The sequence below is a fragment of the Rhyacophila brunnea genome, unplaced genomic scaffold (assembly GCF_057557595.1).
Source record: "Rhyacophila brunnea isolate RB1 unplaced genomic scaffold, BYU_Rbru_1.0 scaffold_19, whole genome shotgun sequence".
NCBI classification, from domain to species: domain Eukaryota; kingdom Metazoa; phylum Arthropoda; class Insecta; order Trichoptera; family Rhyacophilidae; genus Rhyacophila; species Rhyacophila brunnea.
In genome coordinates this window covers 8,117,217-8,131,661 of record NW_028232848.1, presented here as the reverse complement: position 1 = coordinate 8,131,661, position 14,445 = coordinate 8,117,217, and the positions used below count along the sequence as shown (strand labels likewise).

The 14,445-nt window shown below is 34.3% G+C and overlaps 1 protein-coding gene across 17 annotated transcripts in view; it reads left to right on the top strand.

The window, feature by feature from the left end:
* Tm1 (tropomyosin 1) overlaps positions 1-14,445 on the top strand; it is a 97,297-nt gene that overhangs the window by 58,465 nt on the left and 24,387 nt on the right. For all 17 annotated transcript variants that reach the window (XM_085946039.1, XM_085946052.1, XM_085946041.1 and 14 more), the window contains one exon: positions 13,521-13,654. In XM_085946039.1, coding sequence (XP_085802165.1) covers positions 13,521-13,654 — 134 coding nt within the window. The remainder of the gene's footprint in view (positions 1-13,520; positions 13,655-14,445) is intronic.

The window sequence follows — 14,445 nt, the reverse complement described above, 5'->3', positions numbered from 1 at the left end:
AAAGTTCTCGTGTTTGGCGATGCGATTCAAAATTGACATTTCGGATTTACTCGACTCGAGTCTTACGTTGTAATGTAGCCGTAACGACGTCTAGTTTTCATGCCATTACCACATCGCAGGCTCTTTGCTTACCGGTCGTGTTTTCATCTGGTAGCGCCACCGGATTCTTGATCTCCCCGCATACGGATATTAGGCATTGTTGCACAGTATCTGTGCCTACTTAATTATTAAGTACTGTCCTGCCTGGTGTATGAGTCACAGTCGCCTCCCACACCTTTAAACGTTGGATATTTTTATTTTATCAAATATCGTATCATTTATAATATATTGTATTGGCCAGTCGCAATGATCGCTGAAGTTATGTATTAGTTCTCCTGAATCATTAAATTTTATTAAAATATCAGATAATGCACATTACATCGGTCTTGTTTGGGCATAACCCGCTAACTGCAAAATGTTGAATTTACAGGAGAGCAATTTTAAGCTTTGAATTGTCCACATAGATCTAGGTTAATTTTTTTGTCTAACATTGAGAAAACAAGATTGTCAATTATTCTACTAATAAATTATTAGAAAAATAATTACAAGATAAAAAGAACTTTTTATATACAACGTTTTTAAATTTTCTGTTGAATCATTATGCTCAATATACTCAAACTTGTACTTGATATGAAGTAAATAAAAAACAAACAAACAAATACAGAATACTGAAATGTCATTTTGATTTCCATAGTAACGCACGTATATATTAATAATTTAGTTGCTAGGACCACCCCCTTAGCAACCAATAGTAGTGTTTTTCTTTTTACGGATTTTTCTAAAATAACTTTCCATAGAAAACAGAATTAACTGAAAATGAATTCAATTCTGCTTAAAGATTGCTAAAAGTATTAAAAGAATGCGTTGGCATCGTGTTCTGATACCTATATTCTAAAAGTTTCAAATGTCTAGCTAGTCGGGAAGTTAGTTAAAAATCGATTGCAAGATTTGTACTGGACAAACAACCACCGGACAAACAAGAACACGAGCTAATAAAAACGTTGTAATAGTGTCACTTACCAGTGATCAAACTATGATAAGGTCTTTGGTCATGTTTCGACCAAACTAACCGCTGTTTGTTCACATATCATTTATTGCCACAGCGTTTTGAGCATTTCAAATAAAATATAAATATCGGTTTATTATAGATACCAAATGGAAGATAATACTATAGTGACCCAAGTTTTACTCTACAACATAAAATGACCAAAAAAGCAGTTATCAGGCTTTATGCCCAAAATCCACCAACATGTTTGTTAAATTTAATGTTAGGAACGTACTGCTATACTAAGTATACTTCGTCAACAAAATATTTTACCCCTCTGTCTAAAAACGAATTCACTGTGAATAAAATATCACCACCCCATGAGACACGACGTCATATAAGGACGACCCCTTATAATCTTTTTGCGCCGAAAAGACGAATACATATACCCAATAGTTAAGAAGTTCCATGACTTTAATTCCAGTCATACTGAAGAAATAATTAATTGCCTATTGTGATTTTGATGCCTTTGCTACATAGTGTGTAAACATGGCATGGCATTCTTCTATGTATTTAGATTCAATCTTTGTACTCGATAGACTCACAACAAAACAAGACATGAAGAACTGTGTTGACGAAATTTTAAATAAAAATGTTTTGTACATACATTGTCGACAAAATGTAAATATTCGTTCACTAGTAAGGACACTTATCAGTCGTCTTTGTCGCTCTGTTTAATATGAAGCATTCGGACCGCCCCCATATATTATAATGTCTGCACGCGCGTGTTTATTAAATGTTGGATAATATTGTATTGTATGTGTTATTGGTAGTGTCACTTTCGTTTGGTCGCTTGACCGTACGGGAATGCTCAGTCGACGCCCACTCTCCTTATAAGGATACGCGGAGAAAGCTCTCTTGGGTTACGAGAAGGCAAACTTTTGATTTTATACATGCGGCAGCTTCGATTCACTGTGGATATTTGTAAAACTTGTCAATTGTTCAATTCCTTTCCCTTTGCTTGGCAAAAGGTTTTATTATGAATAATTTATTTTGAGTTCGGAAAGTGCTTCATTTTTGATATCACATGAAGTCAGTAACCGAGCAAAAAAGTAAACAAGCGATCGATTTACTTTTTAGACGATAAAAATCAACCAATATATTATTATAGCCAAGGCAAATGTTCCCATTTAAAAAACTGGCATATTATGAAAATTCAACGTTGTTTTATGAACATGCCTAAACGACGCCTGATGAACAAAACATAATTTGTCATAAAAAATCAACATGCGTCCATTTACTGTTATGTTTATTGTTATATTAGTAATAATAATAATATATTCATTCGAGTAAATAAATGCGTAACGTTTTTAGCCATGTTTACACGATTTAAGAATAAATATTTCTCCGACGCCATCACAAAACAAATTGACGTGCACACAGCTCGACTATCGCTCACCGATTGGCAACGAGTGCGAAATTACGTCCCACCTATTGTTGAAAATTATTTGCCGTTTCACTGATGTATGCTCTTAAGATTTTTCCAGTGTGTCTACTGTGGGCTTGTAATATTTTTTGAGGATCTGAAGACCCTTTATTGACTAATATGCATTTAATTTCATCTCTAGCATTATATTAATTTATCCCATGATCGCCCTGTGTATTAATGTAGTAAATAAATATTAATATATATTTTTTGGAATGGTAATAATATGCAGTTTGTAGACAATGCCTCATTTACATAATGTCGAAAATAGTTAGGTATGTAGAATAATTCTAATAGTCGATTACTTTCAATCGAAAATCAAGAATCAACTGTATCCTGTGTTTCGTATGCATTTGTCATTGCGAGTGCGCGTATTGCCTGAAGATGCCAAAGAAAATAACTCAAATGTAATAATAGTACACAATATTCTAACATTCAAATCAATATAATTATTCAATACTTAACGTCATCCATTAACTTGGGTCCACTGGGCACCCCAATTTATGTATTTGAAACTTACTTTTTATATTATTTAATCCACATTATAATGTAGTGTACACACGAATACAGTGTTCTATTTATACGTCAGTTTTACTTGTTATTGGAAGTGGTGAGCAGAACAGACCATTTGTAGGGCTTCTTGACACTTGACTCCGCTGTAGGGATTACATGGTGCGAATGCTCTTAATTCGTAATAATCCTAGACTTTCTGGTAATTCAATCACATGCTTGGCATTTCGCTAATTCAAAGGTGAGTTTTTACTTTCAAACTGTTCGATAAAAACGATACAAATACCAACGCGTGTTTCCTTGAACCTCACATACAGAAATAACCGTCTGAATATAAAATAATAACGGGGGTGGTTGGCCATACAAATAACAACTACTCCCCTTTATAACTTGTTATCGGTTTATGGCGAGAAATTAAAGGTTCAAACTCCTTCAATATCAATTGAAGTAGTTTTAAGAATCGCTTCCTAAATCTTGTATAAATTATTCATTGAATAGAAAATAGTAAGACTGAAATTTGGAGAGATCTTGAGGCCGGCTCAGAATCAAGGTAAGTACGTGTTATTGGTACCTATGTTGATTAAAACATTTTAAACTATAGACACCGGTCGCCAATATTAACGAAAATTGATAAACACACTGCAGTTGCATAGCTATTAGTTAATTTTGTCGTAGTTCGGTATAGTGTAGCTGTAGGTGGCTAAATAATTATTGGTAATGCACATTGGCATGAAGGTGTTTCCGAATTATGTATCTTCTAATTGAATGTCAGTTTTGCAATGTATGTTTGACCAAAACCGCAGATATGTGGAACAAATAAATATTTTGTTATGTAAACCTGTTTCGTGAAGTCGTCTTATTTTATCAAGACTCGAAAACTAGTATTATTTATCCAAGCGATCCGGCTCGGCTCGAAAATACGTATCAATTTATTCAAGATCAGCTTGGCTCCGGCTCATCGCGAGACGCGTGCCCGGCATACCAATATGCAATCCGTCCGCATACGTGCAATCATATTTCTGTTTTTGGACTCATTTGCCGGCAGAGTCGGCGCAACGGTTTTGCACCGGCGAGGTGTTGGTTACGTTCCCACAATTTGGCCACGCATCGTCTCGAGATCATCCATCCACTGACAGGTAGACGTTTATGTCAAGACGTACCGGGAAATCTGGCCACAGACTGGTTTTGTGTGTAGAGAATTTTGACTGTAAAATGTTAGATGTTTATGTTCTGTGCTGCGTTTTTTATTGTAGATTCGGACGGTTTAAAACTACTGTATATCATAGTACAGTTTTACATTCATTTATGTCACTGTGGTGGGTACAATTTTTAAACCGATACGTCAGCTGAATGCAGAGCTATTCTAACTCACATTTGAAATGTTTTGCAGAAGAGTTTTTTGAAACAGCCTACTTCAGTTATTTATTATTTATATAGACAGGTGTATCCACAATTTTTTTCATCAATAATCCTACTTAAATATTATCATGTGTACATTTATCCATAAAGATAATAAATAAGTTCAGTAAGTTGTTTGAAAAAACTCTTTCCTCAAAAATCTCCACGTCTTTTACAATGTAAAATATTTGATCTGAGACATAGATATAATATAATGAAATATATTATTATATTATGTCGATTTAGTGAATTAGTCAGTTGTTTCTGGCGGATTGCCAATACCAACGAATATCCTGTCGCATTCCTGTCCGTCTCAGACAGATGGTTGCAAGACTGTGCACTTCAAGTATGAATTTGTTTGTACTCCTGGCAGACCAGATAGTCCTGAGCATGATTCATTTCGAAGGACGATAGTGGGTATTAATTATTATCCAATCGATAGATCTCCAAACACGGGATGCACATTCTTTTTTTTCTCAGCCAATAGCAGATTTTATTTTGTTTTTTGTTGACTGACAAATTAGATAAATATTATACAATTGTGATAATTGGTAGTGAATTATTTTGTAGATAGATTTTTAAGAAACAAAAATATACAATGCAAGTATGCTAGTCAACTAATCCTTTTCCTCCATTGTTTTCTATTTTACCACGTTTTTATTAGCTCGTATTCTTGTTTGTCCAGTACAATTTTTTTCTTGTTTGTCCAATACAATTCTTGCAATCGATTTTTAACTAACTTTCCGACTAGATAGACATTTGAAACTTTTAGAATATATCAGAACATCGGACAATGCATTCTTTTAATACTTTTAGCCATCTTAAAGCAGAATTGAATTCATTTTCAGAATTCTGTTTTGTATGGAAAGTTATTTCGAAAAAAAATCGTAAAAAGTAAAACACTATTATTGGTTGCTAAGGGGGTCCTATCAACTAAATTATTAATATATACGTGCGTTACTATGGAAATCAATATGAAATGTCAAAATGACATTTCAGTATTCTATATTTATTCAGTATTTCTATCAAGTACAAAAAAAGTATTTATTAATACATAGAATTGTGAAGTTTATATGATTCAACAGAAATTTTAAAAACGTGGTAGGTATATAAAAAGTTCTTTTTATCTTGTAATTTATCATATATTAAATTGGTGATATTATTAATCAGAGGGTTGGAGCGGACCCTTTTTTGAGTTGCTCCGCTCCGGGACCTAATACTTGCTCCAGCTCCGCTCCAGGGTCTGCTCCGCTCCGGGTGAAAAGGATTTATATGTATAGGTACAATTGTTAAAAAAAATTAAGTAGTCGTCATTTTCATTATTAATTCTATTAAACAAAATTCCGACAGCAAATTTCATTATTTGCATTTTCCGGCAGTGTTGCTGTATTTCAAATAATTCCAGTGTTGCAAAGTGTCATTGGATGTCAGAATTTTCATTGGATTTTAGGGCGAAAATTTAATAATAAAAAAAACATCCGGAGCAGTGGAGCACTACAAATTTTCGGTGCTCCGGGTAAAACCCTATTGCTCCACTGCTCCGTGCTCCTGCTGCGAGCTCCGCTCCAACGCTCTGTTGTTATTAATCAATAAATATAATTAGAAATATGCTAAATCGATTCATCTTGGCGAGGGCCTCTCTTTTGGCATTTTATTGGAGATTCATTCCGATTAGAATGCTCTGCATGTACTTATTATGTTTTGGGTCGACTGTCGGTTTGTACATGTTTCGATTTTGATTCGTCGATCGGTATCTTTCGCGAGTCGTGTTCGCTCCGAGGCAGCCACGACCCCGCCGCCCGCACGACGTGGAAAGTGAAAACTAGAAGTCTAAAAGGCAGGAAGGAGGACCCGCTTTAGGTTGCCCGTCGAATATGGCCGCGGCGAAACGTATCTGCGTCCATCCAAATCGATCGTGTCGTCTGCCATTGTTTTCCTTTCGAGATGTTCAACGGGAAGCTATTAAGACAGTTCGTTTGTTATGGGGACCTATTACTATAAATACATACTTCGTCCGGTTGTCTGCATATTTGATTATAATATAATTGAACCTCCGTATACCTTCTTAAGGGATCAGGCGATATGTACACATTAATAATAATGATGACAACTACCCGGTAGCGAAGGGTGGAGGTAGGCTGTTAAGATCCGCCATAAATAGTGCACATTAATTTTTGTCAGTCGCACGTATTTGTTTTCATTGAAACAAGGCTACAATGTACAGATGGTGTTGGTTAGTTTTTAAAAATCAATTAAACCCTGCCTAAACCAAACCATAACAGTTTTGGTATATTTTAGGCGATACGACAAAATTGTGCACACTTTTTCTCAGACAGACCGTTCAGTCTATGGTCGATTGCACAACCGTTCTTCATGAATCTATATCCCGAGCTCTCTCTCTCCAGTCAGTTACACTCAGCCCTCCTGCATCACTCTTGACGTTATCCGTCCATCTCTCCCAGGTGCGACACTGGGCCTGTGTGCCAACAGGGGTTCCCTCATAATCTTGACTTGACCGGTCCATTGGAGTCTTCGAGCCCTCAAGACATTGACTATGTTGGGCTATATTTATATCGCATTCCGCCGATTATAATATATAAAACTTCACTTGCAATCAGGACCTGATGAATTGTGCAACCATTATTTGTTGATAAAATTCAAAATTGTTTTAATCTCTCGGTTTCGGGAGAGTGGACAGGAATACACAAAAAAATAACATTGCCAATATGAGGAAGACAGGGCCATTATACACACCAAGCTGACTGTGATTCTATGTCATTGTTTTCACCACAGTGTTTCTGTTTCTTGTAATTCAAATATAAATAGTTCATAATAGCTAAGCGATCGATATTATATTATTAGCTATGATATGATCGTTACGATTGGTGGATAATTTATTATTTCTCACGTGAAATTGATACTGATAAAATTGGCAACACACCGTCGAGTTAAGGCCACAGCTGACTTATTTATTGCTTGTATTTTTTTTAATATAAAAGAAAAATGTTGACGGCAGATTAATCAGCAATTTAATTGTCTAACCGTACAAGGAACCCAATGTATGAACAGCGGAGCTATTAAATTTACGGCACCTGCGCCATACTTACCGGGCGCAGGTTAATTTAAATTGTGAGACACGTTAGATTACATTGTGTATTTGGAACAGAATATGCACGACGACCTTGCAAGGATATATTCTGCCTGTAGATAAAAAATAAATAATGAATAATCGTCCTATGACATAGTTTACCGTATTGACTGTCAAATGTTTTAAAGCTACCTGTAACACAATTCGATATTATATTATAGGTAACATACGCTGGTACATGCACATGTTCTGTCTTTTTTCCATGCATAATCATTAATCAATAATTCGTCTTGTAACATATCAATTAGAATGCCTTATTAAAATGTATCAAATTTGAGTTGTAATGTCCTATCAAATTTTGCCTGGTAATACGAAATTCAGTTATACATAAATATAATGCAAGTGCATAATTTTCTTTATTGTATGATGTCGCCCGAAAGCACGGGCTTCCAACCTTTTTCTAGTCGCGACCACTTTTTATAATAACCAATTACTAAACTGTGACTCCCTGCTACGTTTGCATAAAACTGCATTTATGATAGGGACAAGAAAACATATTGAAATAATTATAAATAATATTTTTACATGTGGAATATCAATCTTAATAATATGCAGAGGGTTGGAGCGGACTCTTTTTTGAGTTGTTCCGCTCCGGGACCTAATACTTCCTAAGACAAGTGTAAAAAAAAAGTGAATTATTTATCACTCGGCAGTGTTTCCGTATTTCAAATAATTAAAGTGTTGCAAAGTGTCAAATATAATATTTTCATTGGATTTTCGATCGAAAATTTAATGTTAATAAAAAAAAAGCATCCGGAGCAGTGGAGCAGTACAAATCTTCGGTGCTCCTGCTCCGGGTAAAACCACATTGCTCCGTGATCCTGCTCCGAGCTCCAACGATCTGATAATATGACGTTTCACATTTTCAGTTGACTGTATTTTTAAAATGTCATTCATGTTATATATATAAAAAAATACTGCATTCATTCGAAGAATTCAGGCATTCGAAAGTCAGTTATTTAACATAACTGATTTAAAAAATAGTTTTGATATTGAATTTTGTATCATGGTGATTTTTTTGTCAGTTTACTATTTACTATAACCCCCCATGAGTGGTTCCTATTGGTATGTTGCATTGTTGCAGTGTTAGGGATGGTTAACTATGGTTAACCATGGTTAACCACGTCGCTTTGATTTACTTGGGCTTTAGATAAGGCAACATTGGTGTCCCTTTCCGCACATTACTGGACGCTTCCATACGATGATATTATTTTTTTTTGTGCCACTTTTTTGTCGTCATTTGTGTTTTGTTGCGTAAAAAACGTGTAAAATTTTAATACGCGTGCAATTTCTATTGTTATTCGGTATGTGTGTGGTGAAATTGAGCCCAATTAATTGTTATACATTGCCCAAAGAAGCGTTATGTTACATTAGTATACAAATTAATTACCTGTAATAAACTTTACCTGCTTGCATTATAAATGATTGCAATATTGTCTATAAGTATGCAAAATTTAGGAGGCTAACTACTAGATGAGGGGGCCATGGATTCGGTTCATGTATCAGCTTGTTTTACCTTCTTCAAGTGACGATGGCTGAAAACCTCGAAAAAATACCGTCAATAGAGAAATCACTCAGGGCGTTCGGGAGTATTCAGTATAGATATTTAAACTTTGCATAATGTTACATTTATTTATTTATTGCATTCTGAATTCAAAAATTGGTTGGAAGTCTTTTTATTTATTTGAGTAAGTACTCAAATGATATGTAGTTTTTTTCTAATAATAAAATTTGTATCGGCTAATCGAACGTTTACGTCTTATCAGCTTATCCTGATTAGATATATCGACCGCAAACCGGGTAAATCTTATTTTTTATATTGTGTTTTAGTAATAGGGAAAAATATATACTTATATGTATTTAACTGATAGCGAGACAGTGAGCTGTTTCTATTTGAATCTATCGACTTACTACTATCATTTTTTATAATCTATTTAATTGGTATTAACTACTTAAGTAGGTACACTGATTACCAGTGGCGAAGGGTGGATGTAGGCTGTCTATTTATGGCGGATATTAACAGCCTACATTCACCCTTCGCCACCGATGTTTTGTCGCACTTCGACGTTCGTATTTATTCATACAATAGCACAGTTTTATACGTTATAATGGCTAAATTTAATATTCGATTCTGTGTCCAATAAAAATATGACAAATTTGTTACTTTTTGTAATGAAATTATGCCAAACTTGTCAGACCATTCCCACGGTCTTGCACATTCCTCTAATCCTGCATTCACACGTCGTGAAACGCTTGCAAAATACATACCCAGTTCCAATATTGATAACAAATCAATAATTAATATTATAATATTTTTACACAACTTTGATTTTCTTTATCATACTTCAAAGTCCTGACTTCTGATGCCATCTTTAAATATCAGTGTAATCTTATTTATATCTACTAAATTCACAATGATATAATATTATTGTACCTGCTAGGTACTTTACTCTTTTACATGCATTAATAAAACAAACACTGCATATTATTATCATAGTATCTGTAAACAGAGTTAACGCCACTCTGCAGGTGACATTTAGGTACATTAAATGTACTTTGATAATAAACGAGACCCTACGGGCTCTGCGTATCACAGCGGCAAGTGCCTGCCAACATTGACCTGTATATGGATATTGGTATCAAGCTAAAACACTGCATCTACATAACTGCATCGGTGTCATCTCATCCAGATGATTGCGTTTAATTTGCGGTGACGAAATAAACGGTCGGGTTAGGTTAGATAATTGTATCAAACGATTTATTCGCAAGGTCGTTTCTGTTCAGACGCATTAAACTACGGTCCGCGAGCCACATCACTTTATTATTTAATTATTATATATTGTAACAACAAATACTCGAACTGACTTTTATTATTATGACTACATATATTATTATACTTTATGGTGGTTCTACACTATTCATTGCGTGATATTATTCCTCCACCAATCCGTATTAAAGTTTGGCTTCGTTTTGCCATCGAATTTTGCCATGCTTCTTCTATGCTCTATTCACCTATTGGATTAGTCGGACATGTCGGTTCATTGTCGTCCATACTGTGCATATGACCTAGCCTGTGGAGTCTCCCAATCTTTATTCAGTGAACTGTACTGCAATCCTCGCCCAGAACACAGAGGCATTCGATAGCGAAGTATGTTTCATTCAAAAATAGTAAGATCACGTGCACACGTGTTTAGTTGGGATTTAAATCTCTTAATATACCGAAATAGCATTGTCTAAATAATTAATTATTGTATTACACCTAGGTCTTATGGATTTATTTTATTTTAGGAATCATAAATTTATTTACCAAGCAATCATTGATCGCCGATGTTTGTGTTTCAATTTACAGAATATTCAATAAAATACGAAAAGATCATTAGTCCATTCTGGCATTTTTTCGTTCGTTAGATGAAAGTATCGCAGTGCATGCGTAGCCTGCGCATTGCCTGCGTCAAACCGGTTTCAAGATGACCGTTTTTCTTGAAGAAAGTGCTATCAATTGCACTGCACGTAGCTCCATTACCGATTGATATATGTGTTGCCAACCGAATGATTCCGCGAAAATGTATAATAGTAAATTATATACTATAATTTTAAGCCAAAGATATTATAACTGAAGGATTCAAAACGATAGATGTACTGTGTACTATAGTTTTTTCAAATACTATATTTCTTACATCTTTGTATTAAAATCAGCATTATAAAAATATGAAAACAATGCTTCTCGTGAAAAATTGAAAACTATTCGACGTACTAATATGTAGACCAGGGGTTCCCAACCGTATTCAACCCGATTCGTATGTGCCCGCCACTATTCGACAGACAGAATTTTCATGCTAGCCTTTTCATGCTAGGTAACAATGAATTAAACGGGTCATTATTTATTAAGCATCTTCAAGTGTTAAAAAAACAATTTGAAGAGAGATTTTTGCAATTTGAGAAATGGCCGCATGTATTGCAGATTTTGTTCAAGGTAAGACAGAAGAACTAGAGTGAGAAATTTTGGAGCTTAAGAATGATATTTTGCTTAAATCCTTAATATCAGAGGACTTTTGGAATACAGTGGACAGAGAAAAGTTCCCATTTTTGAAAAAAGCGGCATATAATATTGAATCATTTTTCGGTTCGACATATGTATGCGAATCATTGTTTTCAAACATGAACTTAATAAAATCAAGATATAGATCTCGACTCACCGATGAGCATCTTTATGATTGTTTGCTAACAGGATTATCGTCATACTCTCCTAATTATTAGGCACTGGCCAATGACATGCAATGCCAAAGATCACATTGACATATTGATATTTTTTTATAAAATGTTTTCTTTGTATTTGTGTTTTTTGTTTACTTTGTTTACGTTTTGTAAATACATTTCTCTGTGTGTATGCAATTTGAATAATAGTTTTATTATTTTGAAACATTTTTGTTTATTATTTATTAATAAATTATGAATATAAGAAAATAAATTATGGGAAAATGAGAAGTTATGGAAGGAGTTTGTCGATTAAAAATAGGTGGTGCCCGCCACCCTAGCGATATTTTAGAATGTGCTCTTGAGTACAAAAAGGTTGGGAACCCCTGATGTAGACAGTTGACGCGGTGCGTAACACCCTTTCAACATAAAGTGTTAAAACCAAAGTTTAAAAGTTGAAGTGAAGTGGAACAAGATATGATCAATTAATGTAGGCATGGCTTTATTAATATCTTTATTTGGTATTTATTCGATTTCTATGTTTCTCATAATATTATCACTGAATAATTATCTAATACACGTTATGTGCCAATGGGTCTGTCAAACATTTCCAATAATGATTTCAGGGAGGATCATTATTTTAAATAGAGTTGTCGCTATTTTTTACAATATTGATTTCACTTCTCATGTTGAATAACTCTGATCAGAACCATGAATGATAGGAATGATTAAATAATAATATTGTCAACACATTGTACTGAGATAGTTTTTATGAAGGGTGTCATGTGTTGATCCACTACTGTTTATATTTATAATCTATTCTAAATAGTTACGGGTCGATACTCGATAGTGTCTGTCGATACCTTATAATGACATTCACACTGATTTGGTATCTGGTGTCGTCGCTTCGTCGGTATTTCCGTTCATGTTTGCTGTGACAAATGTTCCCCGCGATGCGTATTATTTGTTTAGTGATTAAATACACACGCGAATAAACAGTATCGAAAACACCTGTGAATTTGCACACCTCATTCACGTATTGTTTACTCTGGCTTGATCCGCTTGATTCATCAATGCGCTGTATTTACTTGGAATATATTATTATCATTTTGCCGTCGCTGGCCGATTGGTTCTTGACCTTTTAAAATCTAACCGAAGAAAAATGTCCTTATAAAATGGCGTAGTTGTGTGAAAACGAAAATCGAAGATAAAAAATATATATGGTTGGTTCACAATAATTATAGATCAAGTCCATCAACATGGATCCTGAGATATTTGGACCTAAAGATAAAACTCCTTTTGTTAAATTCAGGAATATTTTCACTGTATATAGATACTTACCATATTTTGATAATTATTGTGATATATATCTACCATATATTGTTTATCACCGATTTGTCAATGTATCTTGAAGAATAAGAGAAACCAAATAAGATTTTTTAATATATAAGGGGGGGTTGTAGAAAATGTGACATCACAAAATAAACAAAATATAAACTAGAATAAAATGTTCCGTGCTCTTAAAGTTAACATAGCCAAGAGAGGGGCTGTTAAAACATATCACTTTTTGACAGTTTTGTCAGTTGTTTGCTACAAGTTATAGAAAGATGGGCAACGATCAACTTCGTGATCTAGAATTTTCCTGGATAAAGCACTGCTTGCTGTGTCAAGTGTACAATGACATAATACGAGTGTATGTAACTAGATGTTATGTTAAATTGTGTACTCTTTTCTGATGAGTCGTTTTTTCTTGTCCACAGGCTGAATCAGAAGTGGCTGCCCTCAACCGTCGCATCCAACTGTTGGAGGAAGACCTCGAGCGCTCAGAAGAGCGTCTCTCCACCGCCACCGCCAAACTCGCAGAGGCCAGCCAGGCCGCTGATGAGTCTGAACGGTGAGACCTGACGATGGACACCCTCAATTATTGTCCTCTTGCCACTAAATTCTACTTTAATAGAGACAGTGTAAAAACATCCACCTGTGACACTGTGAATGTTCACTTTCAGCAACTTATTTTAAAAATATGGGGCCCATTTTTAAATTCCCTACTGAAACCATTTGTCTAGCGTATTTTTGGATTGTTTGAAATTTAAAATAAAAGTCTCCAATTCTCGTCAATACAATAATAATGTGTATTTACCTTCCTGAATATTTGAATTTAATTTTCAAAATGGCGCGAGTGTAAATCAATCAATCGGGTGGATGTTTTAACTGATTCTGTTTTAATTTTAAAATTTACGTATGTGGGTTCGAATCCCATTTCTCTAAGAAGATATTAATTTAAAATAATTTACATTGAAGAAAAACTTCTTTCATTGAAAACATTCAATTTGATAATACGGTCAGTTTAGATAATACAATTTCGATTATTTTGTTATAAAGTTTGTTCTAAACCAAAACTGTTCTTCAATTTTAATTGATTAAAGACTTTAAAACATTATTTGCTACTAACAAATATACAATATTATTAATACTGCCCAGTTAGGGTTATAATCATGTATCCATTTATTGTTATGAATGAATTATTAATTTTGTTCTGTAGGTGTCTACTATAATAAATGATACAAAATAAATACATAACTTGTAGTTTATGAATGGATACATTTTAATGACCCAGTCAGTATAATGTTCATTGATAATCTGACACTCCCAATGTGAACTACTCTTTAACTGAATTATGAGAAT